General features: G+C 45.1%; 1 protein-coding gene and 1 long non-coding RNA gene across 9 annotated transcripts; one reads left to right on the plus strand and one right to left on the minus strand.

Annotated features, from left to right (window-relative positions):
* Window positions 1-274: 274 nt before the first annotated feature.
* Window positions 275-14482, minus strand: wnt10a (wingless-type MMTV integration site family, member 10a). Of its 2 annotated transcripts, none has more exons than XM_049727624.2 (4): window positions 13902-14482; window positions 12215-12475; window positions 10072-10445; window positions 275-2199 (listed from the first exon to the last, which is right to left on the minus strand). In XM_049727624.2, the coding sequence occupies exons 2-4, from the start codon at window positions 12363-12365 to the stop codon at window positions 1669-1671; spliced, it is 1056 nt and encodes a 351-aa protein (XP_049583581.1). In that variant the 5' UTR covers window positions 12366-12475; window positions 13902-14482; the 3' UTR covers window positions 275-1668. The 2 variants fall into 2 exon arrangements, with proteins under 2 accessions (XP_049583581.1, XP_049583580.1); XM_049727623.2 differs by having other exon boundaries at window positions 12215-12480; window positions 13902-14480.
* Window positions 14483-14600: 118 nt separating this feature from the next.
* LOC125973464 (uncharacterized) lies at window positions 14601-24510 on the plus strand. Of its 7 annotated transcripts, XR_011087244.1 has the most exons (11): window positions 14601-14771; window positions 15230-15333; window positions 18276-19056; window positions 19241-19302; window positions 19380-19407; window positions 19517-19590; window positions 20146-20256; window positions 20353-21331; window positions 21397-22566; window positions 22637-23377; window positions 23639-24510. It is a non-coding gene; the product is annotated as an uncharacterized lncRNA (long non-coding RNA). The 7 variants fall into 7 exon arrangements; XR_011087245.1 differs by having other exon boundaries at window positions 18276-19302; window positions 19380-19590; window positions 21397-22409; window positions 22491-22566; XR_011087246.1 differs by having other exon boundaries at window positions 18276-19302; window positions 19380-19590; window positions 21397-22399; window positions 22491-22566.
* The last annotated feature ends 2821 nt before the right edge of the window (window positions 24511-27331 follow it).

A 27331-nucleotide genomic window follows, 5' to 3' on the forward strand; every position in this document is an offset into this window, starting at 1 on the left:
AATAAAAATATTTCTATCTTAAATACTTCATGGACAAAACTTTACATAGCATACATAGGAAGGAAGTTTGGTGGATGCTTTTTTTTTTTTTTTTTTGGGTCACAGTAGGAAAAAAACAGTGAGATGGATAACGGCCCGATCGGAATAGAATGCGTAAAGTGAAAGCTACCAAACACAAGTGAACGTGTCAAAAGCACTTTTTGTGACGTGAACGGGATATTTGTGAATGTGACCAAGAAATCTCTTGCATCCTTTTGGCGTCATTCCATCCTCGTTTTTTTTTTTTTTTAACAGGACAATCTTTATTGTTTTACAAATATTAACTTAATAACTTAGGTAACACACACAAACTGTACATTTCGGACAACACAAATAGTTCTCCCAGAGTCCTCTCGGATCGAGCCGTGCTTGTGCAAAAGCCAACGCAAGTAAGAAAGATTCCTGATTTGTTTTCGACACGGGCACAAAGCGTGACTGGGAAACACGAAATATCCACAGGTGCGCTTACGAGCGTCGCTACTAAGACAAAAGGCTATTTTTAGCGTGTCGATGCGGTGACGAGCCTTTATTTACAACGTCGCTTTTGGTAATGCTGGAAACAATTTTCCCGGATCTAACGTGGCATGACAAAACGGCAAAGCGTGACTAGCGCAGCGGCTAATTAGCCCCGCTTTGATTTCGCCATCCTCAATTAAAAGAGCAGGAAATGCAGGTTCCAGTTGTTTGGCTCTGATAGCAGCGGCAATCAGATTATCAGATCTGGCCCGCAACTGTCTTAAAGACCTTGTCGAGGGAATTCGGACATTTTCTTGCAAACACGCTTGAAGACTGACAATGAGCGCTAAACTGTTTTCCGCCATTTTGTTTTTTTTCCAGAATTGGTTATGAGTGCACGCACGGCAACCAGACCGACGTGGAATCGAATCCAAATAAAACGCCAAGAACAAATTGACATTCGGATAAGTGCTTCCACTTTAGAGTGCCTCGTTGTGCGCTGTGAGTGCACGCACGGGAATGTGAGAAAGACTTGAAATGGAGTGAAGGGAACCTCACTTTCTATATTTGGTATTTTTCTTGAATCATTCAAATGATTTCATGGCTATTAGCACTCTTCTTCTTGTCACGTTACAGGGCCTTGAAATTGCAGCCTGTCATCTTGTATTATTAAAACTCCTCTTTCCAATCCTGCTCTACAAGTCGTACATTCTGCTTTGGTCTCTTTTTCTGAGCACGATAGTTTTGTTTCCTGCTAGAATGATCAAACTAATCCGTAAAGACACCAAAACGATAGCGACACTGACACCCGACGTCTTTGTGCTCCAACAAATTCTGAAATATGACGTATGATGCTTGTAAATAGTAGTGGCTGTGAAGCAAACCTTTCGTGGTGTTATTTTTATCTCTAGTGTGGTGCATTTTTTTTTTTTTTTTGCATTTATTGCTTTTCAATACCTGACTGTATCTTAAGAAATGCAAAACACCTCCGCGTTGGGCAGGGCGTGCGTGTGCGCACTTGCAAATTGATTTCGTTCTTCCGACGGAAGCTCCCGGCACTCCTCGCGCATTTCCGCTCGAGGGTGCGTCTTGGCCTCTTTCTCGTAACCAAACGGGGTCTTTGAAAGTTTTTTTTATTTTTCCTCTCCCCATTGCCCCCCCCCTGTTGCGTCCTCATTTGCACACGCTGACCCACTCGGTGATCCGGCACTCTTCGCACACCACGTAGCAGCACCAGTGAAACTTACAGTTGCAGCGTTCGCTACGCGTCTGCTGCAAGATGTTGTGGCCTCGCCCGCAGCACAAACTCTCGCAGCTGTCCATGCCCGGACTGGTCTTGTTGCAGATGCGACCCTGAGTTCCCGCTGAGTCCGAACTTAGGTCCCGTTCGCAGAAATCGGGGGACTTTTCAAAGTAAACCAGGTCGTTGATACCGGGCCTCCTGCGGTGCGCGTGATGGTGATGGTGATGATGATGGTGGTGATGATGGTGGTTGCTGTGATGGTTGTAGTTGTTGTGGTGCGAGTGATCCAGCTGGCCGGTGTTGCGGTTGTGGGCCTTGATGAGGGTGGCGATGTGGAAGCGCTCTTTCAGGATGGAACCCACCACCCGGAACTCGGGAGTCACCTGCCAGCAAGTCTTCAGCTGGCAGCTTCCTGACGTCCCGTGGCACTTGCATTTCCTCCTCATGTGATCCATCACCACCTGGCCAGGAGAGAGCAGAGGACTTTGTCACATTTCATGTCATAGTGGTGTTGTTTGGAGAAAAAGGTTCTTCAAGATGTTTGCGAGGTAAAATATAACAAAACAAAAAAAAGTTGCCTCCAGGCAGAGGCTGCATATTTCTTCACTTGGATGAATGAATGAACGGCAGGTGAAAGACTGAAACAGTTACGGGAAAGGGTTTGATTTATCTGTTTGACATGAGCGTTTAGAAAAAAATGAAAGAGAAGGAAAACGCCCACGTGAGCCCCAGCGCCAAGGTCAATAATGTTTTGTCACGACAGTGCGAAAATGAGCCTCAGCCTAAGAATGAGAAGCTAGCAGACCCCTGACAGCGGTGAGATGATCAGAGAAATATACATTTTTATATATATATATTTGTATATTTTTCATATAATACATTTATATTTTTGCTTTAGGGTGTCAGTAAAGCAAGAAAATTTTAGCGACCAACTCACTTTCCACAAAAAAGCTTGTTTTCTCCGCTTTTTTGTCTGAAACCGGTATTCTGCCAGTGACTAATAAATTAAAAATAGGAAGACAATAAGCTTTTTTTTCTGGCGAAAGAAAAGAGCTGACTCTTTCTTTTGGTAGATTTAACTTGTGTCACAGAATAATATTCCAGTTTTTGTAGCTCAGTCAAAGTGGTGCTGGTAATGTTTTCATTATGTGCAAGTGACTTTTCAAAAACTAAAAAAAAAAATACATACAGTATATATTTTTTAATGAGATGCTTCTTGATGGTAAGCGTGACCTTGGATGTATTTTTGTCGCTATCACTCATCAAACTGGCCAGAAATGTCAGGCATGGGAAAAAATGAGCAATCTTTTGGTTCAAGCCAATAAACAAACGGAATGGAAGATACCCACAAATGCGTTGCAGAATAACCCAGAGTAACCAGTACGGCTTTGGGAATAAACATCTCGAGTGTTGAAAAGACATTGTGATGGGCACATAGTACGTCTGTGAGGCTTTTTTTTTTTTTTTTTTTTTTGGTAAACATCAGTGTAATGACTTTAGCAGTGCTGGCACCGGGTTCCGATTGCAGTATTTGCTGGAGTTTTTCAGGGCAGATTCAACCCCAGAATCACAAACACGGCAGACTTAAACACACGGCAAAGTCTGTAATCATAAAAAAGTCACCAGCCCACTTTGACTTTAAAGAGTCCGACTGACCTACTGTCGCAGTCGTAATTGCATCCACATTGCTACCGTTTGATGGTACGCTCGCAGCAGGGAAGAAAGAAAGAAAGAAAAAAAAAAAAAACTCAAGCATTGTTGTTGGAGGGTTAAAGCAAACAAGATTCAAACTTCTGCGTTTGGCTTCCAGAAAGGAGAAGGTTACAACATCTCCATGAAAACTGGAGTTTAGTTTAGGACACATCTATTAATTGCGTACTGTATCGCACGGAAGCTTTACTTTGTTTTTTTTAGAGATGTGGCTTGGCAAGAAGTTGAAAGGAAAGGCATCAGATTTATAACAGGTAGCCCAAAATGAGAACGCCGCCCGCGCTTGCTCCACAAGCCTTATGTCAGAATGTCATGTGAGGTGCTCATCCACTCTGCAAAGGCTTGCTGGGGGCATTTTGTTCAAGTCAAAACACCTCAAGTGAAGTTATGCATCTTAGTGAAGGCTATTTTAAAGGTGACATTGCATGCAAAATAAACTTTCTGATACCTTATATAACTTTTCGCTAAGTTTTGTAATGAACTGCATTTTTTTTCCAAACCCCCCCCCCCAAAAAAATATATAAATATTCTGATAAAAAAAAATATAGAAATATATATAAGAAATTTAAATAGAAAATAATTAGGAGGGTGGAACGGATTCATTACATTTCCATGCTTTTTAATGGTAAACGTAATTTGATTTATGAACATTTGGAGTTACAAACGGGGTCACTGAAGGGATGAAGTTCATAACTTGAGATATTCCTCTGACGCATGGCTTCACCATGCTCGTCGACCGAAACGATGCTTCTCATGGCGGACCGCGGTCGGAGACAAACATCTGGTGACTTTTAATTGGCTTGCAGAGTGAGACAGAGGCGTCTATAAAGTAAGCCCAGACGGAGATGAAAGGCCACATGCTGGGAGCAGATTGCCACTGCAGGATGCAGGATGCGTTGCTTGGGCTGGCGGCCGGCCGGCTGCCAGGCTCCGAGGCTCGCTACTGTGCGGCAATCGCTGAATGAACTTAGAAGTAGTGTTGTTATTGTAAGCATTTGTTTGATGACATCACTCTAAAACCTCTACTGCTAATCCGCTCAAGCGTACTTGATACTTTTGATTTGACAAGAATTGATCCGAGTTGCGCATTTGCACTCTTCCACGAGATACGCCCGTTAGCGCCGTTGAGTAATTGCAGCGATTATTTGTCCGACAAGCAAACGCAAGGAGGCGGTTTTCAGCATGCGGGTGCCTGTTGGCGTTCTGTGGCCTTTGCGTGACGGCAGCACGCCCAAGGTGAAGTCTTGCCACATTCCTGTTAATCTGGGGCCTCGCCTTGCTTTTTGATCAGTTCAAAAGAACTACAATGAACGAGGAAGCATTGTTACCGTTCGGAGGTTGACTACCCATCCAAATCTTTTATTCCGATTATAAAGACCAAATTAGAATGCTTTATGAGTATGATGACAATATTGTCAGCGTAATAGCAAGTCATTTTAGAACAGCCACCGCAACAGAGTCCAATTGCCTCAATTCAACTTTTGGGTGGAGTGTTCTTTGTTTTGTTGTTTTTCTAGACAGACGTGGGCACAAATGGGCGTTTGCGCCGTTGTTGGAGTGAACACTGCCAACTTGATTCTCGGCCAATCTTCTTGTATTCCTTTTAAAATGAGCGCAGGAGATGCGTACGTTCTATATGGCAGAAGTTAATCGTTGGAGGACGTGAATAAGGAATTGCAAGATCTCCACTTGCGGATTGGCCATGACACATGCACAGTAGCGTGTTTGGAATGGAATCGCCACTTAATCCCTGCGTCATGGTGACTAAGTAGTTGAGAGAAAATCTGTGTTCGCTGTCCCCAAAGCGCCTGCTGAACAACTTCTGGCTCGCTTTAAAGCCCGGCAGAGAGCCGTGCCGACGATACCAAAGCACACAAACAATCCCGCAGCGGTGCATTAACATCACTTGAAACCAAGCAAACGCTTTGCTTCAAAAACAAGCACGCGCTGTTCACGCGAGCTCAACGGCATATGGGGCCAACGCAGTCACGCACATTCGACTGCACGTCCGGGAGTGCAGCGGGTTCGGCGGCGCTCTCCGAGTGTGTGTGTGTGTGTGTGTGTGTGTAGTATTTGCCCACTCAGTGTCCACCACTCTCATTTAGAGACTGTAATAAAAAGTTATTACCAGCATAAGCACTTCCACCTGTTGCGAGTTTACCATGAAGCGCTCATGTCAATGCACGAGTGTGAGTAAGAAGGTGCAGTCCTAAAGGTGGAGTGTGTGTGGTGGTGTGTGTGCGTGTGTGTGTGGTGAATCACATCAACCACTCCACTGATAAGGCCAAGGGAGTCGACCACACAGTCTTTTCTTTTGAATGGCTCTTGGGTGGCAGCTGAGTCGATTCATGAGTCAATTAATGAAGGCAACTAATTACAACTCAGCCGCAATTAATCATGCTGATGATCACTTTTATTTTTTTATTTTTTTAAATGTGTTTAGTTTAGATTGTAATCATTTTGGAATTAGTTTTTTTTTTATTTTTGTTTTATTATTTATAATTTTTTAATACATAGAGTATTTGTGAAGTGCAAGATTTCTCACCACTAGTTATAAATATTTTTAGACAGGCGGTGAGCGGAACACCTAAAGCTAATGATGTTAACCTATATTCTCATCCACAATGCAAAGTCAACTAATCGGTCGAACCCCTACAACCGAGACCGGAACGAATTCTCTTATCAACGAAGCCTTGTGACGATGCCGCATTATGAACCGAGATGAAAAAATTTACGACTGGATTAATTGAGAAATTTGCCAAAACGACTTTATCCATTCGCATCGTCAATAGCAGAAATGTTGCACAAGAGGCGCGTGGTTCTTTCCCGTAAAAAAGCCGTAACGTCTCTGGCTCTTGGCCTCCAGTCAAGCGCTGATGATGAATGGTAATTACCACAAAATGTTTGCCAGTAACAAAGTACACGGTTGCACTGTCACCACCTGCCTAATGAAGAGACAGGACTCAACAAAACGCCGGGCAGAGCTCCCCCACGTTTTATACGTGCAAACAGGCGAGCTTAGCAAGCATTTTGTTTGGAGGTGTGTTGCGGAATCATTGAGGTGGGCCCGTGAAAATTGAAACTATTTCACTTGGCTGTGAAGTTTATAGCCACGGCGAAGTGCTACCTTGCTATATCATCCGGTTATAAAAAAGCCATTCCTACTCACTTCTGAGGTGAAGTTTGTTTCGCATCATTGCAAATTGACTTCTCACAGGCGAGCGATTCTTTTGATGCTTTTGAACAACCGTTATTTGAACACAAATGGTGCAGCAACATATAGACAATATGAGTCTGACAGGTGTTGTGAAAGATGTGAAAAATATTCCCATTTCCAGTTTTTTTCAGGCATTATGGTTGGAGGTGAGCTGTCTGTCAATGATCCTGTTCAGATTCTGTTGACTGCCATGTGCATGGCCATGAAGGCCAAACGCTTGAACTGCATCTTCAAACCACGTCATGTTATGTAAGACACTTCCCATAAAGCTCAAGTGCAGTTACACAACCCTCCTTAGAATTCTCAACACATTTTTATTTCAATAACTCAACATAAACGGCCGTATTATTTTTGCAAAGGCAGAATTGTGCGTACAGCTGGATCGTATTAGATGCTGCAGGTGTACCTAATATTGCGGTCAGTCGATGGAGCGATTATTTCAGCCGAGTGGCATTTAATATATATATATGTATGTTTTTACTGTAAAGTACGTTAATAACATTCTGACATCCTGTTTGAAAAAAAAAAAAATTCATCTGCTCCTGGCATGATTCATTTCTCAACATATGAGAAGCATCAGAAGAGAGGAGCGCACAACGTTGGGCCGGCCCAAAACGCTTTCCACTTTCCAACCTTGCTGTTTGAAGTCCCAAATCTTTTTTGCAGGATTCTAAACATCTGTCTCCAAACTGCAAGCAGCCACTAATTAGGACTAAAAACAAGACGGGACGTCGTGAGAACCCTGGGGTGGGCATGAGGGGACATGCACGCCCCCGCTAAGAGAACCGCTGCATTCCTCCGCTTGGGAGTTGGGCGAGCGGCTGGAGGGAGCAAGGTGGTAGTCGCGGGTCGAGGGGGAAAGACATACCGAGGGCATTATTTTTATTTACTCACCTGGGACTATTTTACTCCAAATCAAGAAGCTGAGTGAGTGCGTGCGTGTATGAGGTCTCAGAGGTATTTCTTCCAATGTTCTTCACCAAAACCAACAGTAAAATGATGCATCTAACACTGGACGCAGCAAAAAGTCCATCTTGGACCAATGTGTCTTGAAAAACTTGACGTGATGTCACTCATACGAATCATAAACATATAAAATGTTACTGCACGATTGACGTTGCATCAAGGTTTGAAGGGATTCTTGCCGGTGCTTTAGCTAGTTAGCTTGTGGTGCTAATGACTAACACATTTAAAAAAACAAAAACAAATTATAATTTGTTGTTTATTTGTGTTAAACTAATAAATGCCGCATGTGAAGCTGTTATAGGACATCGCTCCCTCTTGTGTTGTATTTCTTAATTGCAACCATGACGTCATCGATAAAATGCCTTCGACTCGACTTTCTTTAATCGCTAAATCATAACCTAGTTACCGCTTTCTTTTGACTTGCTGGCAGTTGAGAATGTCGAAATGTTTCAAATAATTCAACAGCCTCCAGGAATGGATTTTTCCCCATCTCGTATGCAAACCTAAGGTCATACCATTTGGATATTTTGGAGCTGATTCCAACTCCGATCAAATCTCTTAAACCAGAACAGAGCACGCTAAGGAGTGAAATGTTCAGACGCCTCATTAGCCTTCGGCGGCCCAGCAGACATGAGCCCTACTGACCTGCGAGTCTCATAACATTACACAACGTAGGCCCCGCAAGACAAATGATTCCTTTCCTTGGCTCGTGAGGACATGACTACATGTTACATGAGCCCCCACACAAGACTGACACCCAGTCCACAGGGCTGCTTGAAACTGAAGTCACCTTCTCAGAAACGGCAACATTTCTACTTTTACAGCCACCGTCGGGAGGCCCGATGTTGTTCTTTTGCGATGTTGTGTTTTGTCTGCATAATCAAGAGGACCAGAAGTCAACTGATGGAAAGATTCAGACTCAAATGACTCGGGAGGAAGTCGGGAACAATGTGGCATAAACAGCCGCTCCTTTGCTCTGCTGCGTCGTCACGGCTTATATCCGCCAATTGCGTTGCCCTGGGGCACCAAACCAATTATCAAAGTTAGCTTAGTGAAGATATACTTCAATTATAACGGCTAAAGACGGGGAATATATGCAGTCAGGGTTGACATTTCTTTTTTAAATTGCAGTAGACCAGGAAAGAAAGCCAACGATATTGTTTATTTACCAAAGTTAGGGGAAAAAAAAGTATTATCAGCCTCTTAATTGTATTAAATTGTTAAAAATAGAATGGTGAGGGTTTTGTTTGATCAAAAATTACTAACTTATTAACTACTAAAATTACTTCTCTGGGAGTAGTAAATGCTAACTAACTAGCTAGCTACCTAGCTAGAGCAGCCACCAATTAGCTAGCTAGCTAGGGCAGCCACCGTTGAGCTGGCTAACTAGAGCAGTCCCCATTTAGCTAGCAAGCTAGCAGTTTTTCATCACATATCAGCCCAGCATGTCTCAGCATTTCTCTTCAAACGTGCGATTTCAAAACAGATCTCTCAGTCCACTTTACAGAGTCTTTAAGTGCAACTATAAAAGTCAAGTATAGATGTGTTTTCGCCCTCACTTTGTCTTGACACGCTAACCGATGTGACGGAACGTGACCATCGGCACACGCCCGCAAACCAGGCAGAAAAATAAAACATGGACAACTTCTAAAGTTGGGACAACTTTATATGACAAATGGGGAAATGACTAAAGCTCCACCAAAATGTGAGGTCAAAACCAGGCCTGGAGCTAAATAGCCACCATAGGTAAGGGAAATGGTTTGCTATGTTTCAGGAACTTGAAGTCACAATGATCAAATGACACCACAAGAAGGAGCCTGATATCAAAGCCATCGTAAAGCATCAGAAGAGAAGCTGTTGAACGACTTGATGCTTCCTGTCACTCCCCGTCCTCAGGGGAACTCCCTGGATCGTAACGTGGCTTCGATCTTTATTTTTGCCCAACTACATCGCGCAATCCTGTTTTCGGAAGAGAAATGACGATCATTTTGAAATTGCTAAGTGGCAGACACAGGTGATGGCTCCACTTCTTGTTTTCCAAATGGTATTACGCTTCATTGTGTGTGCGTGTGATAGTTTATAGCCTTCATTTATCTTGGAATGATGCGCTTCAGGTGTTCTGCACCTTAACAGGAACCTATCAATCACTGATGTCAATCACTACATGGTAACCAAAGACATGTTTGTGCAAAACAGAGAAAGGATTTTAGTGCATCTACAGCGCATATAAAAAGTCTACACACCCCTGTTTAAATGCAATTTTTCCACACGTGCTTGGGTTGGATGAAACTAAGGTTGACTGCAATTCCAAACAGAAAATACCTAAGAGTAACTTTTGTTCAGACTGATACCGAAAATGTCATCATTAAGTATCAGTGGCTGGTATCGGACTCCTTGAAATTGATACGAATGTTACCAACTGTCATTCCCGTGGACTCACCTGTCTGCCGACTCGGTTGTTATGAAGCCTCATCCGAGCGTGGATGTCCCGGTTGGTCTCGCGGGCGTCCAGGAAGTCCCGCGAGAATTTTTCCCCAAACTCCACGTCGGGACTGCAGCCGCCCCACTCCCAGGAGTCCTGAGGTCCCGGCAGCTCGGCGGGGAAGTGCTCCATGACGCCGTGTACCATCCCCTTGCCTCGATTGATGGCCTCCAGCTGCAAGCGTTGCAGTTTGATGCGGAAGGCCTCCTCGTCGCCGCGTCGCTTCTCGTCGCAGCTGCAGGCCTTCAGCTTGCCCATGGAGCAGGCGTTGGCCACCGCGTGCACCACACCCGCCGCCGCGATGGCGTAGGCGAAGGCGCTCTCTCGGAAACCTGTCGGGACGAGAGCGCCCAAACAAATCTTTTGTCAGCCTCATAAGGTCATCGAGGCCAACCGCTCGAACTGAAGACGCTAACGACGTGATATTGCAAAACAAACTAACTTCCCTCTCTTTGGCTAAGGAGATGATTTGATTTGGGTCTAAAATCAACATAGCAGCAGGAAAACAGGAAAACGTGTGGGACAGCCACAATTAAGTGTCCCTGAGGAGCAGCTGAGCTTAAACAGACCTCCATCACTGCCACGAGAGGACACGCACAAGAAGCAGCCATTGTTCCGTCCGCCTATCGCAGGATATTCTGTCAGCGGCCAGCTGTGCTCTCACATGGGGCCTGTCCTGACGACCAACCACGAAATAGATTCTTTATCTTCACATAGATCTACTGGAGCTTTTCTAGACATCCTTATGACTATTATTAGTATTCTCTGTATTGAATCCAAATTGTGAGCGAAAAGTGTGTTAATTGAGTCAACCTTTAAGGTTTACAATACAGTATTTGATAATCAGTGATTCCCACTGTAACACACACACACCCCCACACCCCCCCCACACGCCACCTCATGAGATTTGGATAGCACTTAGGCTCTGCCTCATACATAGAAAGCCCGTTTCAGGCACTGAGCCGGGCTGGAAGGAGGGAACAAATCAATCTAAGAAATAATTCACCGGCTGCGGCATGCCCGGCTGAACTGATGGCTGAGGAAGTGGCAAAATGAATGAAAGATTCAAGGGAAACTGTCACTTTGTGTTACAGAAACCAACGGAACTGCTTTACGCCTTTGCCGCCGAGAGTTGGCAAAGTGCTGAGAGGAAATTTCGCACTGGCGAGGGAAGTAAAAAGCATTAGAAGCAGGCTTGCCCTCCCCTGCCCGCGGGAAGACGGACGGCAAAGTCGCAGAAGCAGAGGTATTCCCTTATTTCGGTCTCTTCGTGTCTTGCCTCTCCAGGCGGCTTTTAATGCAAGATATTTATCATATCATAATTAATATAATATAATATAATTTGATATAATATATAATATAATATTTAAAAAGAATAATAATAATAGTAAAAAAATATATAATAATAATTTAGAATATTTATTATATTTGGCAGCCGATATGGCCTCGTAAATTTGATGAAAGACGTGACTTGGCGTGACGGAGCATCTCGGCCCTCCCGCTGTCGTAAAATCACACAGAAGCTTAAAGGAGGCGCAACTCTTCGGAGATGATTTCCCCTAAGCGGTGTGGCACCAGGACGCGTTGCTTTAAAGGCACTTCGTCTCCAAAAGTGTGCAAAATGCCCCGCTCGTCAATCTTGCCCCCTCCCACCCCCCAAAAAGAAGCGAGCGGATGCCCTTTCCAGTCTGTAACTTGGGCTGGAGATCCGCTTTCATCCTTTTGTAGCTAACTTGTAAAGCTTGCGAGACTTCAAACGACGCCTGAGGAAACTGATCTGCACCAAGTTTGGTAATCTGCAGGTGACCAACTTTTGAACTCCGCTCATCTTTTGTGCCAACCGCTGACAGCAAAGCAGCGTCGGGCGGTTCCAAAGTAGGAAGGAGTCAGCGGAGGTAATCGCCAGCCACGTGTGTGATTTGCTCTACAGCGCTGGCGGTCCCGAACAAGAGGAAACATGATCTTTGACTGTGAACAAATAGATAACACTAACATAAAGTATCTTCACCCAGGCGTGTCGTGTGAAGGAATCACATCCGTGTGAAGTTGAGTGTGAAAAGCGCAACTTTGGATTGCTTTGGAGTGAGCGCACGCGTCTGACCTCTCTTGAAAACGATGCTGTCGTAGGGTATTTTGTTCCTGGTCTCCAGGCTGGAGCAGTTCCAGCGGTGCCCTCGGAACTGGTGCTGGCACTCGTGGATGGCGATCTGGATCCCCTGGATGGCCGAGGCCGTCACGTCCGGGTTGCGCATGCACACCCCGAGCTGGCGCCGGGTCAAGCCAGGTAGCGTCAGGCACACCGTGTTGGCGTTGAGGATGGGGTCGGTGTTGGGCAGCTTCAGGCCTAAGATTTCATTGGAGTCTACCCTGCGTGGGAAACAAGGTCATGTGATCACATTTGAGTCGACAACATCATGTCAAGCAAAATGGTTGAGCCGACAGAGAAGCAGCTCCTGTAACTGTGTGTGTGTCGAAGCGCCGGCCCGGACACACGACCCGGAGCGTGGCTGCAGGCGCACACGCACATCTGCACATGCTTGACTGTGACTTGACATGCAGCTGGAAGTTTTGCACACTCCATATTTCATCGCCACGTGTGTGCTCGAGCCAATTAGAGAACAAAGGTCTTTTGTGTTTTGTAGGGAATTAAAAAACAGGAACCTTGGCCAGATATCAAAGCGCGTTAGATGTTGATCATCTGTGATGGTGGCAATGCTTTTTGATTGCGCGCCCTCAGCTGTAATTCCATTTGGGCGTCTGTTACTACCTGTTGGGTTTCCTGCTCGGAGCCGAGGCTTGTTTCAACAGCTCTTTCCCGAGCGTAACGTCTAATTAAGAGAAACATTGTTTGAGAAGGAGGGGTGCATTGCCGACCACGTAATTGGCAGTGGATAATAAACGCCAGTGGAAACATACGTAATGATTATTTCGCTATTATCAATTTTCAGCTTGAGTGCTCACCGCAGTCAGAAAATGTTGCTTGTTTTTTAGTTAGACAAAATGGTATCATCTAATTAATGTTGTAAAGAGCCATAATTACCTTTAATGATGGCATAGACACATTTCCGGGCGTAAATGATACCCAACAACATGAATGCCTCTAGTCACAACATTTAAAATCATAAAAAAATCAACATTTGAAAGACGCTTATAGATTTAGACCTGTTTTCATCCAGTATTGTACTTTTATACAAAAATAAGCCAAGCAGGGTCCATAATTAAAAACAACTAATTGACCCAACTTTCTAGGTTATTTTGATCGAAACTCCAAAAATTGTGGGGTCAAAGTGACCCAAGCGGCTTCTCAAACCACTTTTGACCTTTTTTTTTAACCTAACAGTTTTATGGTTGTATAATCATCCATTATCTGAACCACTTTACCCACAAAATTACCTTTAATCATTCTGCTGACTCAGTCTAGGGCGTAAATAACACCAATCAACAAGAATGATTTTGCTGCAGCAATATGCAAATTGTGGTACAAGCACACACGCACACACAAAAAAAAGTGAAAAATAAGAATAAATGATGATTGCAGTTTTTATGTCCAGGAAAACTTTACAAGTCCACTTCAGTTGTATTTAACTGTTAATTGAATTTTCATTGAGTCATAGGATTTTTATTTTCCCCCTTATCAAGTCCCGGTTTTAAATAAACCCTTAGACCTACTACGTTACTGTTCACTGTTGTTGGTCATCATGGTGGTACTCGGAGAGCTAAATTGTAGTTGCAAAAAGTTTGAGGACCACGTCAAAGTGTCTTAAGAATCATTTTAGACTTGAACTCACCTTTTGTCAAGCAGACAGAAAACCACCAAGACGCACGTGACTCGGATCAATGAGTGTTCCATTGTTTTTTGTCTTTCGGGACCAAAAAGTAATAACAACAACAAAAAAAAAGTTTCAAAAATAAAAAAAAGTGAAACAAGGATGTTGAGAAGAGGTAGTCCAATATATTTCGAGCACAAAGTTGAGTCGAGTCAAAGACGAGAGGTGTCCTGCGGTCCACATGTGGCCACCAGCGGCGGGAAAGTCATCAATTCTCTGACGTGAGAAAAAGAAGTGGGAAGAAGAAAAAAAAAAAAGTCGCTGCTTGTCACACACCTGCGTGCACATGCGCGAGTCCCCAAAAAGGAAAAAGTCACCCACGTAACATCCCAAAAGGAGCAAGGAGAGACAGCACGCACCGGCCAAATTGACACGCTCGACAGCAACTCTATACTTGAGATGTTTCCTCCAAACTGCTGCATGCACTTCGCGCTCCGCCAGCCCACTTCTTCTTTCTTCCCCTCTTCTTTTTTTTTACGTCACTCTTGATTGTCGAGGAACGTCAAATGTCTTGTTCGCAAAGGATAGAGATCCCTTTTAGATAAGAGCTTGCAGCGCAACAATTCCCAAGTTCGCCTGCAGCGCTCTCCTCACAATTTTCTATGGGAGGAGGAGGAGGTGTCCAGAAAGAGGATGGTGCAAAAGTCCGACTACATCAACACATGGCACAGTTTATTTTTTAAATTAGTCATTCGTGACAGCGGTTAAAGATCCCGAAAGCTTTGTGTAACTCGAGAAGCATATTCTTCATATTTTCTGCCAGGCGAGGATGACTTCAGAGGGTCGACACAAAAGCAAGATCTGTGAACACTCTTTGAGGCTTTAAATGAAGTCAGTTGATTTTGATAGCACTTTACTATCTGACAATTCTTGAAGGTTTTCTCTTTAATAATTGAGTGGAATTTTATAGCCTATTTTGGCCACTTTTTTTTTCTTTACTTAATTCTTACCATACGGGTTGCAAAATGTGCCAATTAAGCTATTTAATGATCAAGTTGTGGAAATAATTTGACTGAAAAAGACAATCAATAGTACCAAATTGAATGGAGCCTAATCACCAGTATTTATTTATTTATTTATTTATTTATTTATTTATTTATTTATTTATTTATTTATTTATTTGCTTATATATTTATTTACTCACTCGGGTGTTCGTTTAAGTAATTATTTATTTACTCGGGTGTTTATTTATTTATTTATTTATTTATTTATTTATTTATTTATTTATTTATTTATTCATTTATTCATTTATTCATTTATTCATTTATTTATTTATTCTTCACATGCAGGAGAAAGGAAAGCACACTAGAGGGCAGCAGTTCAGCACCGCCTCCCTTGTCCACCCCGCCCGCGCGTCCTTTGTCCCTTGGCAATAACTGATGCTCCTCCAAAGGTGATCACACTGCTCAACAGCATATTTTAAAGAGAGACGGCTGTGTGAGTGTTTTTGTTTTTTATTTAACACTTATCTCAGCTACAGGGAGCACAAATATAAAAGACCTCCCCGCCACACACACATACAAACACTCCGCCACCTCACAGCAAAGGGAAGAAGAATCACCAAAGTCGTAAATCCCTCAAATCAACTCCTTGTTGCGATGCAATTAAGTTGCCATCGTCAAATTTACGACGCAAGTTTACCAAACAGTTGAAATGTCCTCTGTGATGTGTTTATCGCAACAGGCCTTTTGTGGATTGAGCTGAGAGATTGTTGTGTCCAATTACTGCAATTGCGTGTCAGCAAAGCAAAGCCCGCTGGCACATTTGGTGGTTTGGAAAATTTCCATCCAAAATATAGATCGCGCTCATCCAACTGGGAAGCATGCAAATTCTGACCACCAACTTTCATTAGACGTGAATCATGCTGCTTGAGCCCTCCTTCTTGTTCCCATCTTCTTGTCGCTATCCCGCATAACATGCGGCGTCGTTTTGCTTCCATTTCTTACGCACACGCGCAATGGCTTCTCGTTCAAATGTGGGAAAATTGTCAGTCCGAGTCTCAGCTGAAATCAACCGCTGCGTCTGGAGACATAAAAACGTTTGAGCCGGCCAGGTTAACATCATACTTTGTCATTACGGGCTGGAAGCTTTTCTGTCTGAGTATATTTATTTTTCATGCAGCCATTGAAAACATGCGTGTTTAATCTCACACTGCTCACTCTCGGTGAAACGTGAAGCCGCTCGACTTTTAATTTAATAATAAAGGAAAACACAAGCCTATTCCCAGGAGTGCTTTTTTCGAATGGACAAATTTGGTTGAATATGAATCTAATTGTCCTGCAGGGAGGCACACGGCCGAGTTACTTTTTCCCAGTCTGGTTGCAAGTGCCATGTAAACATTCAGGGTCATGAGCAGATCGTTTATAGTCTTACGCAAAGCGAGCCCAAATGTTTTTTTTATTTGCTCGTACTTTCTTTTAGATTTCGAAAGCCGATGCAGAGATTCTTTTGACTTGGTTTGAAGGGCCACCCGGTGCCAAAAGTGAAAACTGGGTATCAAATTTAGACACTCCCGAGCCACTTTAGTGACGGTGTATTTATCAAACTGTGATTTTTTGGGGGGGTATGACGCCAATAGTGACCTTTAACCTCAGCTACCTTGAACCTCTGCAATGGGATATCCTTCGAACCAGAGCGGCCTTCGCTCTGACAAAGAAAAATCATCCCTGGAAAATCCCTTGATAGCTGTGACTGGGAGGACATGTATGGATTGGACCTTTGACCTCAGTTACCTCAGTCGTCAGGTGTTGGATATCCTGCTAAGTCATTATTATTGCGCCTCACAGCTAAAGTGCTGAGCCAAAGTTTTACATTGGTCAACAGACAATTCTATTCTGTTCAGTTTTTTTATTTATTTTATTTTATTTAGAATTTATATTTTAGTATTATTTATTTATTTATTTATTTATTTATTTATTTATTTATTTAATAAGGCTGCAGTTGTAAATATGAACGTGTTCTTAATTGTTTGCCTGGGTAAATAAAAGTTTCTTATATTTTATTCTCTTCTAATGTTCCTGGCCAAAAAAGTGAAACATGGAGAGTCCCTGTCCCTAAAAAATCTCCACTCTTTTATGTCTTCCGTTTGGTAAAAGTATGTTTAAGATCCTGTTGAGGAAATGGCATCGCGAGCAGCGTGGCTACATCCGGCCATCGAATGACTCAGCGCAATTTCAAACTTTCCCTTTCCCTTCGACTTTTAGGGGAATATCAGATGACTCAAACGCCCCCCCGCATCTCCGCCCCCGCTCCTGACCTTTGCTTACACGGGGGCTAGCGACCTTGTGTAGAGCAGTCCCACCCTTGCTGGATGTGGCTCCCCAAGAAAGGAGTTCAAGCAAAGTTCATTTTTCTCTGAGTGCGATCGGACAGACACGCTGCTAACGAACATTCTTTGCCACTGTTTGCGTTGCTGCGTGTGCAAGCGGCAAGCAAGCAAGCAGGCCTGCCTTGCTTTGGAAAACAGAAAGCTAGAGTAGCAAATGTTCCCGGTCTCTCTTTCCAACTACTTGTCCTTTCTCCCTGGGGCTCAATACACAAAATCGAAACGTATGCTTGCGATATTATGCAGCTGTGATCCCAACCTGCTCACAATTCACAGCATGCACACGCCGCACTCATTTTGTTGGCTTGTTACGCATGCAAGTTTCTACAACAGCCTCACAATTGTTTTTTTTAAATTGTAATTCATGGCGTCAGTTTTGCGAACTCCGAGGCCCAGAAAAACTCACACAGTCTGCTTGAAATCGATTGAAACGTCTTTGCTGGGAAAGAACGTTTGTGGAGTGCTGAGAACTGACTGCCTTGTTGAAAGGTCTTGATTACTTTTCAGATGGAGAGAGAACAAATGACACGGAGCTGTGCTAAATGTTTTTTTTTTTTTTAAGACACACTCATGAATAGGAATTTTTCACTTTTTTGTTTTGTGTATGTAATCAATCACCTTTCTTTCTTTCTTTCTTTCTTTCTTTCTTTCTTTCTTTCTTTCTTTCTTTCTTTCTTTCTTTCTTTCTTTCTTTCTCCTGGAGATGGGCTATTATGATAATGATTTTATTTGACTAATATATGAATAACATCGTCATCGTCGTCATCATCATCATCATCTCCAGCTCGTCCTCGTCATCTTCACGAGCGGCTGATCCTCAGGTTGACTTTTCTTTGCAGAGGCCGCCCCCTTGTGTTCACTCACCAGAACAACCTGACCAACGGTGAGCGAGAGAGACTCAGCGGCTGCTTCTCAACTTTGACTTCAAACTCATATCTGACGATTGTTAGCCATCGTAAGGACTCTAAAGTCAATTGTGTTGAACGCATGTTGCTTTGCTTTGTGTCCAGGAGCTCCACGCCTGGAATCCAAAGCCAAGACGTGACCCTGAGCCGAAGCAGCCGTCGCACATAGCAGCCCCTCGCTTGGCCTCTGGCAGCCACGTTTTCGCAACACAAAAGAAATGAAGACGAGACAGGAGGGGAGCTCGAGCGTCCAGGATTTGATTTATGTTCCAAGCCTACGTGTGACCAGAAATGGGAGGGAGAAGCTGACTGAGATGACAAAAGGAGCTGCAATATGCAGGATCACCTTCGGTTTATCTGCACGGCAATTTATCTGTCTTAGCACTGAGCTCACCCCGAAAAGAAGCAACACCCTTGCGGGCTAGTGTTGGCTGGTGAGTGACCGATTCGTTCAAAAAGAACGAATCCTTTCAGTGAACGAGAGTGAACGAATCACTTCCTCAAGTCATTCGTTCTTTTTTTGCTTTCATATATAACTTCAACCAGTAGATGTCAGTAATGCCCATTGAAGCTAGTGCTACCCCGCCGCAAAACAAAACGAAGAAGAAATTCAGCCAATCAGCAGCGCCAGCGAGTGTTAGATGGAGGCGGGACTTTACGAATCAGTGACGTAATTTCCCGTTCACGAACGAGTCAGCAGTCACCATGACAGGCGACCACCTGGTGGCGTTAGTGTGCCGAGCGCCGTTGGACGATCAGGGGAAGAAGATTTGAATTGATGGATGTGACGTCAGGGCTTTCGGTAAATTGAAGACAGCTGTGCTTAAGGGGAGTCATCATATACAGGTGCCACCGACCGAGCGCGTGGCGGCGGACGGTTTCTCAGGTAAGCTAGCAAATGTTTGTCGTCTCCTGCCGTTTTTCACGACGGACGCCGTGTTTCTTGCACGATTCTCGCGCTCAAGGGGAGTTCTCAAATGCAGGTGCCATCGAGTGCGTGGCATTGTCTCAGGTAAGGGAGCAAATGTTGCCTTTTCTCACAAGCCTTTTTTTTAATTTCTTTGTCGCAGGATTGTCTTACTCTCGTGACTCGGCAGGCAACGTCACGTCCACCGCGACCGGTGGCCCGGAGGTAAATTGTGGGCCGCAGGCATTTTAGCCCGTGAGCAAATGTTTGTTTCTTACGATGCCATTTATTATTTCTTGCAGGATTTTCGCTGTCTAGGGAGTGCTTGAGGTTTGGGCACGGCACGGCACAATCGACTTTGCGTCGCGTCGTTGCGCGTTTTGGTGGTATTTTAAATGTCTTTCGCGTTTTTTTTTTTTTTTTTTTAAATGCTGGTCAGCATTTTTTTTCATTCGTTTGTAGAAGGTACGTAAATGACGCCGCCGATAACATGGATCATCTGTCCAATGTGAGGTGAGTTGTAGATGGTGAAATTAAAATATGAATTATAATCTTGAATAATTCTCATAATTTACTGCAATGTAATGATTATATATTTTTTCAAATGTAAAACTCTACTTAGAATGTATAAAATTTAAATATTAACTATAATTTTGATAAATTATCATAACTCACTACAATAAGATAATTGTTTTCAAATGTAAAACTCTACTTAGAATGTATAAAATTAAAGTATTAACTATAATTTTGATAAATTATCATAACTTAACTATCATAACAATATAATGTTTTTTTTTCAAATGTAAAACTCCTAGTTTGTATAATTGTTGGTAAAAAATCATGCCACTGGCACTCAATGTATTTTTTCAAATGTCAAACTCTACATAGAATGTATCAAATTAAAATATTAACTATAATTTTGATAAATTATCATAACTTAACTATCATAACAATTTTTTTTTTTCAAATGTAAAACTCCTGGTATGTATAATTGTTGGTAAAAAATCATGCCATTGGCACTCTACTCAATGTCTATTTTTATTGCAATAAGTTGCTTGTCTTTTGTAGCACTAAAAAAAGCCCCCCAGCCAGCATCCTTCTATAGAAAGCAAGCAGGAGGCTCTTGAGGAGCCCTTAAAGTGATGTTGAGGACACTGAGGAAGAGTCGTCCTAAATCAGGTGGAAACCTGTTTTTGTCAAGTTTCAGCTTCCCAACACACAATGGTTGTCGAGTTTTAGCTTCCCAGCACACAATTAAGGGCTGTGTTTTTGTAGGCTGCAAGAGGAGCCGAATGGGAAAAGGCGCAATGGCTTATCCAAAGGCGCAATGGCCATATCCAAAGGAGCAATGGCCATAGCCAAAGGAGCAATGCCACATCCAAAGGAGCAATGCCACATCCAAAGGAGCAATGCCACATCCAAAGGAGCAATGCCACATCCAAAGGAGCAATGCCATATCCAAAGGAGCAATGCTATATCAAGTCAAGAATCAAGCAGCACGCTGCAAAAGTCGACGTGTACTGATCATGTGCCCAGGAGGGGGCAGTGTGGTTGCCTTTGGTTATGGGTGCACGACGGAAAGGTTGCAGGTGTGGCCAGTGTTTGGGGGTCTGACGGTTGGTCTTGCTTTAAGAGGTTGTGGCTTATCTGGATCCAGCGGTGTCTTGCGCTTGGTTGCCATTGACGGCTCACTTGGGGGAGGACATGGTGACTTGGATGGAGACAAAACTGAACTTTGACTCGTCCAATCTTGCCATATGACTTGTACCATTTTGTGTCTTTTTCTAACCTGCCACTGTTGCACTTGCTGCGTTCTTTGTTTCTCCCCCATCGGTGTAGGGCGGCGTTGGAGCGAGCCGATCCCGAATGTCCGATTTTGCAATTTGACTTGTGACGTTTTCTTTTTCTAACCTACCACTGTTGCACTTCATCTAAGCCTAACCTACCACCACTGTGGTACTTGCGTTCTTTGTTCTCCCCTAGGTGTTGGAGCGAGACAGTCACATTGTGTCTTTTTCTAACCTACCACTGTCGTGCTCGATCGAAGCCTAACCTACCACTGTGCGTCCTTTGCTCTCTAGGTGTAGGGGGCGGTGTTTGGGCGAGCCGGTCCACGAGGAAGACGTAATGATGCGAGCAACGCCCAACTCATTGCATGTTCTGCCATTTGCAGGCCGGACGCAAAAGTGGGGGGGCGCACGGGACCGATCCGACCCGGCGACGGTCACCAATAGTAGCTAGCCGCTGTGATCAAGTAAGCAAGTGACCGACAACTTGAGGTGCTCTTTGAGTTTCTAACATTTGTTTCTGTTTCTGCAGACGGCGACCGGGACGTGACACAATCTGATCAGAGGTGGACTGACCGCTGTGGCATCGATCTGAAGTCGCCGAGTTCTGAGGGAGACCCGCTTCCCTGGAGGCGTCGACCTGCGCAGCTTCAACGTGTGAAATGGATTTTTTTTTTTTTTTAAATTACACCAGCGGTGTCCGAATGTCTGCTTGAGGGCTGCATACGGAAACAAATTCAGAATTCTTTGACACAAATTCATTAAATCAATCACGAAATGTTGCCGTTGATATTTTGTGCTACAAAGTTGCCCCGAGGCTGCCATTTGGACACCAATGGTGACGTGTGTAGGGCTGCACATGTATTGGAAAACTGCCATATCGGGGTCTAGGTTGACATGTACTTAAAGACAGCAAAGATTTTTTTTTTTTCATGTCTCAAATGAAACATGTTTTCTTGCCTAACTATTTGTAATGAGTTAAGACGATAGGTCATTGTAAGTTAAAGTTAACTAATCTAACTGATCTCATTGCGATCAAATAGTTAACCTCCATCCAAGAATTTTGCACAACTTGCCTCAATGCAGTGGTCTGGTCCAATACTGCCATATCAGTGATTTTCCAACATGATGTGCAGCCCTCATTGAGTGTCAAACGCGCAGTGACTGCAAGCGACCGCGCAGCGACTGCACGCGCCAGCGACCGCGCAGCGACGGCAAGCGCCAGCGACCGCGCAGCGACGGCAAGCGCCAGCGACCGCGCAGCGACGGCAAGCGCCAGCGACCGCGCAGCGACGGCAAGCGCCAGCGACCGCGCCAGCGACGGCAAGCGCCAGCGACTGCGCAAGCGACGGCAAGCGCAAGCGAGACGTTTGTGCTTGTTTTGCAAGGTGGAAGAGCTGATGTATGAAACGAAGAGCTGGTAGACGGAGGTTACCAGACCCGCGATTGGTGAGCGGGGTGCAAAGGAAGGAATCACCCAAAGAGGCAGTCGCCAAGTGTTGAAGAGGAGCCTGATGCATGACTGGCCAAGGCTGGTCAGAGGCGGTGACATGGCAATCCAATCTGCAAGCGTAGTGTACACGCTTGTTGGTTTTAATTTGATTTCCTTATTTTTCTGCCTTTCAGCTGGCAGCGGATGGGGCGAGCGCCAGCCTGCACCGAGAGGGACTGGGCTGCACCCACAAGACCAGGGAGGGGGCAGGTAATGAGTACGTTGACAGAAGTGAGCCGCATGCAACTGAGTGCCGTTTGTCTTTTTGCACTTGTGCGAGGCGGAAGACGAGTCCAACACCGGCCGGAGCAGACCTGGCCGGACCTTGGCCCGTGACGAGCAGCCCACACGAGACTGATTTCGGGGGGAGTATGACTTTGTTTTTTTCTTTTGTGCTTTCCCTACCCCTGTCTGTTTGAATAGGGTAACTAGTAGCACGCATGGGCATTTGGGTTGCTGTGACCCTCTAGATACGAATTGGCAAAGTAGACACCCCCTGCCTCTCTCCCTCCCTGCCTCTCTCTCGCTCTCTTTCTCCAATGCGCCCGGCAGTACCTGCATGGCCTGGTGCACTCAGGGTGGAACGTGGCTATACCTTGCCCTTTGTGGAATAACAGGGTATAATGTCTGCCAGACTGGGTCCCAGTGTCGTCGACGGTGTCGAGGACGAGGAGATTCTTCGTGACGCTCTCCGTGACGTCACGTTTTCCTTTTTTTCCCTCTCGGGGCCAAGCCAGCTCTACTCAGGGGGAACTGGCCGGTTGCGCTTAAGTGCGCACCAAAGCCTCTTCTCATCTCCTCTCACTCTCTCCCTCCCTCCCTCCTTTTTTGTAAGGGGTTAAACATTTCATAACCCGGATCGCTCCAATGCGGGAGGGCCGTATGAGACATGCGCTAGCCCGTGCGTGCCACTAGTTACCTGATTCAAACTTACCTATGTCTGCCTATCAGGATTGCTGGGGCAGTGGATCGGACGAGTGCCTGCACAGAGAGGGACTGGACAGGACCGCGAGACCAGAGGGTAATAAAAAAACTTTATTTGTAGAACACCTTTCATACAAGAAATGCAGCTCAAAGCGCTTTACAACAAAGAAATTATAAGCATTGAATGCTTCACATAAGAACAGACATAAAAAGAACATGAACTCATTAAAACAAAAACATGAATGTATGCATACACAATCAAGTGAGCTTAAAATAGGAGCAAGCTTTAATGGATAGGTAATGAGTACGTCCACAGAAGTAAACTGCATGCAACAGAGTGCCGTTTTTCTTTTTGTAGTGGCACGAGGTGGCGGATGAGGCCGAACGTCAAATACCGGCCGGGGGGGAACCAACCATCGGCCGACCTTCGCCGGTGGCGAGCGGCCTACGCAAGACGAATGGGTGCAGATGCGGCGAGGGCAAAGCGCCCAGCCAGCGTTTAAGGAGAGTATGACTGTTTTTCCTTTTGTGCTTTCTTTCCCTCCCTCTGTCCCGCCCTCCACTTTTTCACTGGGTGTGCACACTGGCTGTCTGCATGATGCCTCTTTCTTTCTCTCTCAGCGTGGTGTCATTTTGCAATATTGTTGTTTTACTGTTGTTTTTTTAATCATGAAATGAACTGTTTGTACTGTAATTGTGTGTACCACTGAACTGCAATTAAACTGAACTGAATTCAAGTGGTCCATGTTAAACATTGGCATTGGCAGTCTATCGTGCATACAAATTGGAATCATTTGAGACCTTCTCAATGATAAGGCAATTGTAAAGTTAGTCTCAAACTAAATTGTCTTGTTAAATATGCAGTGTCAGGCTTTTTTTTTTTTTAACTACACAAAGAAAAGCTGCCAGCATTCTAAATGGTTGACAAAAGCCAAGTAGCCTAACACATATAGATGCAAATGCCTAGCGTAAGCGTACAGACGGTGTCCGTTGCGATCAATAAGTCATCTTTGGCAACTCTGCTTTAAAATGGCCACAGGATCTTGCAGAATGTTGGTGCAGTTTTCTGTACGAGTTAAAGCAGTTATTTTAATCTAGTCCGAGCCATTTTTTTTTGTTTGCTTTGAATCATCATGCATCATGTGGGCATTCTTGTGAATAAAGCAAACGGTGTGTGTGTGTTCTTCCTGTTGGTGGTCCTGTAAATAAAGACAACTTTGGTGTCAGTCATCATTCGCGACGAGCCTCAATTGAAGCTGCGTCTCTTGAATGTGAAACTTATTGCATGTTTTGTTACAGGGCTTGATGTCTTCATTGGCTGTCTGACTACAAAGAAGGCTGTTGCTGTGCAGTCCAGGTTGTTGCTAAGGTCAATTGAATTTATAAACATAGCGTGTAACTTCCAGGACCTTGGCTTTCAATTCAAAGCACAGTTGCTTTACTCCACGGCCAGCCTCGGTACATGTACTGGGTGATACCACCCAGTTCAGAGTGAAGTAAAGGCCCGAGTGATCATACCGGCATCCTTATGAAATTGACCATATCAGAAAGGCTAGATGAATTCCAAGTGCTGCCACCGAGTAGCAGCATATTTGCCTCAACCTGTGTGATGCTGGGTCAATGCGATGCACCTTTCGTTGTTTTGCCCAAAACAACCTAAGAAATAAAGTACTGCTGTTATCTTGACAATGTGCATGTGTGTTAAAAGTACAAAACAAACTCATTTGCATGATAGACGTTTAAACCACATGCTAGGTATTTGCCTCAACCTGTCTGATGCTCTATTTAACTCTACATGATAATTTTTAACAATTTTAATCATTTTTATTTTTAAGTACATTACAAATGATCGGCGCCCATATTAGACAGCTGGGTCAATGTGACCCGTCTTTTGTGGTTTGTTCTGCCCAACGCAACCTAACAAATACACATAAGTACTGCCGCCATCTCGACAATGTGCAAGTCTCTCAAAGGTACAAAGCAAACAAGTTCATTTGTATAATACACTTCTAAACCGCACGCTAAAATAATTCATGTGATGCAGAAAGTCTTCTGTAGCTTGCTATGATTTGCCAATTTGAGCGATGACGTATCCGGACCCGAGGCTGGGGGTTGCCCGTCCATGTGCCTAATCGCTCCGGCATTGATACGTCAGCAATGCTTCTTTCTAGGTCTCCTTATGTCCTCAGCACTGCAAACCTTTGTGCCGGTACACCATATGAAGTAAATGACGGAATGTTTTTTTTTTTTTTTTTACACCTCCTCTAATGTGTATCAAGCATACAGATGGTGTTTTAGAACAGCCTAGATTAGTAAATTACAGAAAGTAAAAAAAACTTGTAAAGTTCTAAAAAGTTATTAATTCACTTATTAATCGCTGCAAGTGGGAAGTACAGGCAAATGTCTGCCCAATCAACGCAATGGAGCGAATATCGCAGCGCGGCGTATGCAGTAGGAGGCGCAGGCGGCATGTGGCGCAGGCGGCGCAGGCAGCATGGGGAGCAGAGAGCGCAGGCGGCGCAAGCAGCAAGGGTGGGGAATCGAACCCTGGATCTCAGGTGTTCAAGCGCAGCGACGGAGCCACTCGCCAAGCGTGGCGAGCTCGGCAGTCACCCCGCTTTCACTTCGAGTCATTCTTATCCGTTCAGTATTGCGCTCCGCGCGCTTGGTAAGTACAAAAGAGAGCAGGCGGCCGCCGGCTGTCAGGTCACACTGGCCGACCGGTTAGTGACACGGGCTCTTGCCCCGTACAATCCTGGTTCGATCCCAGGCGGGGGTACGTTCTCCTGGCCACTTTTGTAGGTGTCTGGATATATGCATATAGATTGCATATCTAAGCATTTATTTATGTGTAAACAACAAGTGTGGCCCCGCCCACAAGTGGGCGGGGCAATGCAGCTGGCCCCGCCCCCTGCCCTACCAAAAGTGACGGTAGGGCAGGGGGCGGGGCTTCGCCCCGCCCCCTGCCCTACCAAAAGTGACGGTAGGGTAGGGGGCGGGGCGAAGCCCCGCCCCCTACCCTACTCTCCTTCAATAGTGTAGGGGCGGGGCGAAGCCCCGCCCCTACACTATTGAAAGACAATTAAAAGTGTAATTAAAAGACAGTAGGGTAGGGGGCGGGGCGAAGCCCCGCCCCCTACCCTACTGTCTTTTAATTACACTTTTAATTACACTATTAAAAGACACTATTAAAAGACACTATTGAAAGACAATTAAAAGTGTAATTAAAAGACAGTAGGGTAGGGGGCGGGGCTTCGCCCCGCCCCCTACCCTACTGTCTTTTAATTACACTTTTAATTGTCTTTCAATAGTGTAGGGGGCGGGGCTTCGCCCCGCCCCCTACACTATTGAAAGACAGTAGGGTAGGGGGCGGGGCGAAGCCCCGCCCCCTACACTATTGAAAGACAGTAGGGTAGGGGGCGGGGCTTCGCCCCGCCCCCTACCCTACCGTCACTTTTGGTAGGGCAGGGGGCGGGGCTTCGCCCCGCCCCCTACCCTACCGTCACTTTTGGTAGGGCAGGGGGCGGGGCTTCGCCCCGCCCCCTGCCCTACCGTCACTCTTGGTAGGGCAGGGGGCGGGGCTTCGCCCCGCCCCCTGCCCTACCGTCACTTTTGGTAGGGCAGGGGGCGGGGCCAGCTGCATTGCCCCGCCCACTTGTGGGCGGGGCCACACTTGTTGTTTACACATAAATAAATGCTTAGATATGCAATCTATACGCATATATCCAGACACCTACAAAAGTGGCCAGGAGAACGAATCCCCGCCTGGGATCGAACCAGGATTGTACGGGGCAAGAGCCCGTGTCACTAACCGGTCGGCCAGTGTGACCTGACAGCCGGCGGCCGCCTGCTCTCTTTTGTACTTACCCAGCGCGCGCGGAGCGCAATACTGAACGGATAAGAATGACTCGAAGTGAAAGCGGGGTGACTGCCGAGCTCGCCACGCTTGGCGAGTGGCTCCGTCGCTGCGCTTGAACACCTGAGATCCAGGGTTCGATTCCCCACCCTTGCTGCTTGCGCCGCCTGCGGTCTCTGCTCCCCATGCTGCCTG

The sequence above is a fragment of the Syngnathus scovelli genome, chromosome 8 (assembly GCF_024217435.2).
Source record: "Syngnathus scovelli strain Florida chromosome 8, RoL_Ssco_1.2, whole genome shotgun sequence".
Lineage (NCBI taxonomy): Eukaryota > Metazoa > Chordata > Actinopteri > Syngnathiformes > Syngnathidae > Syngnathus > Syngnathus scovelli.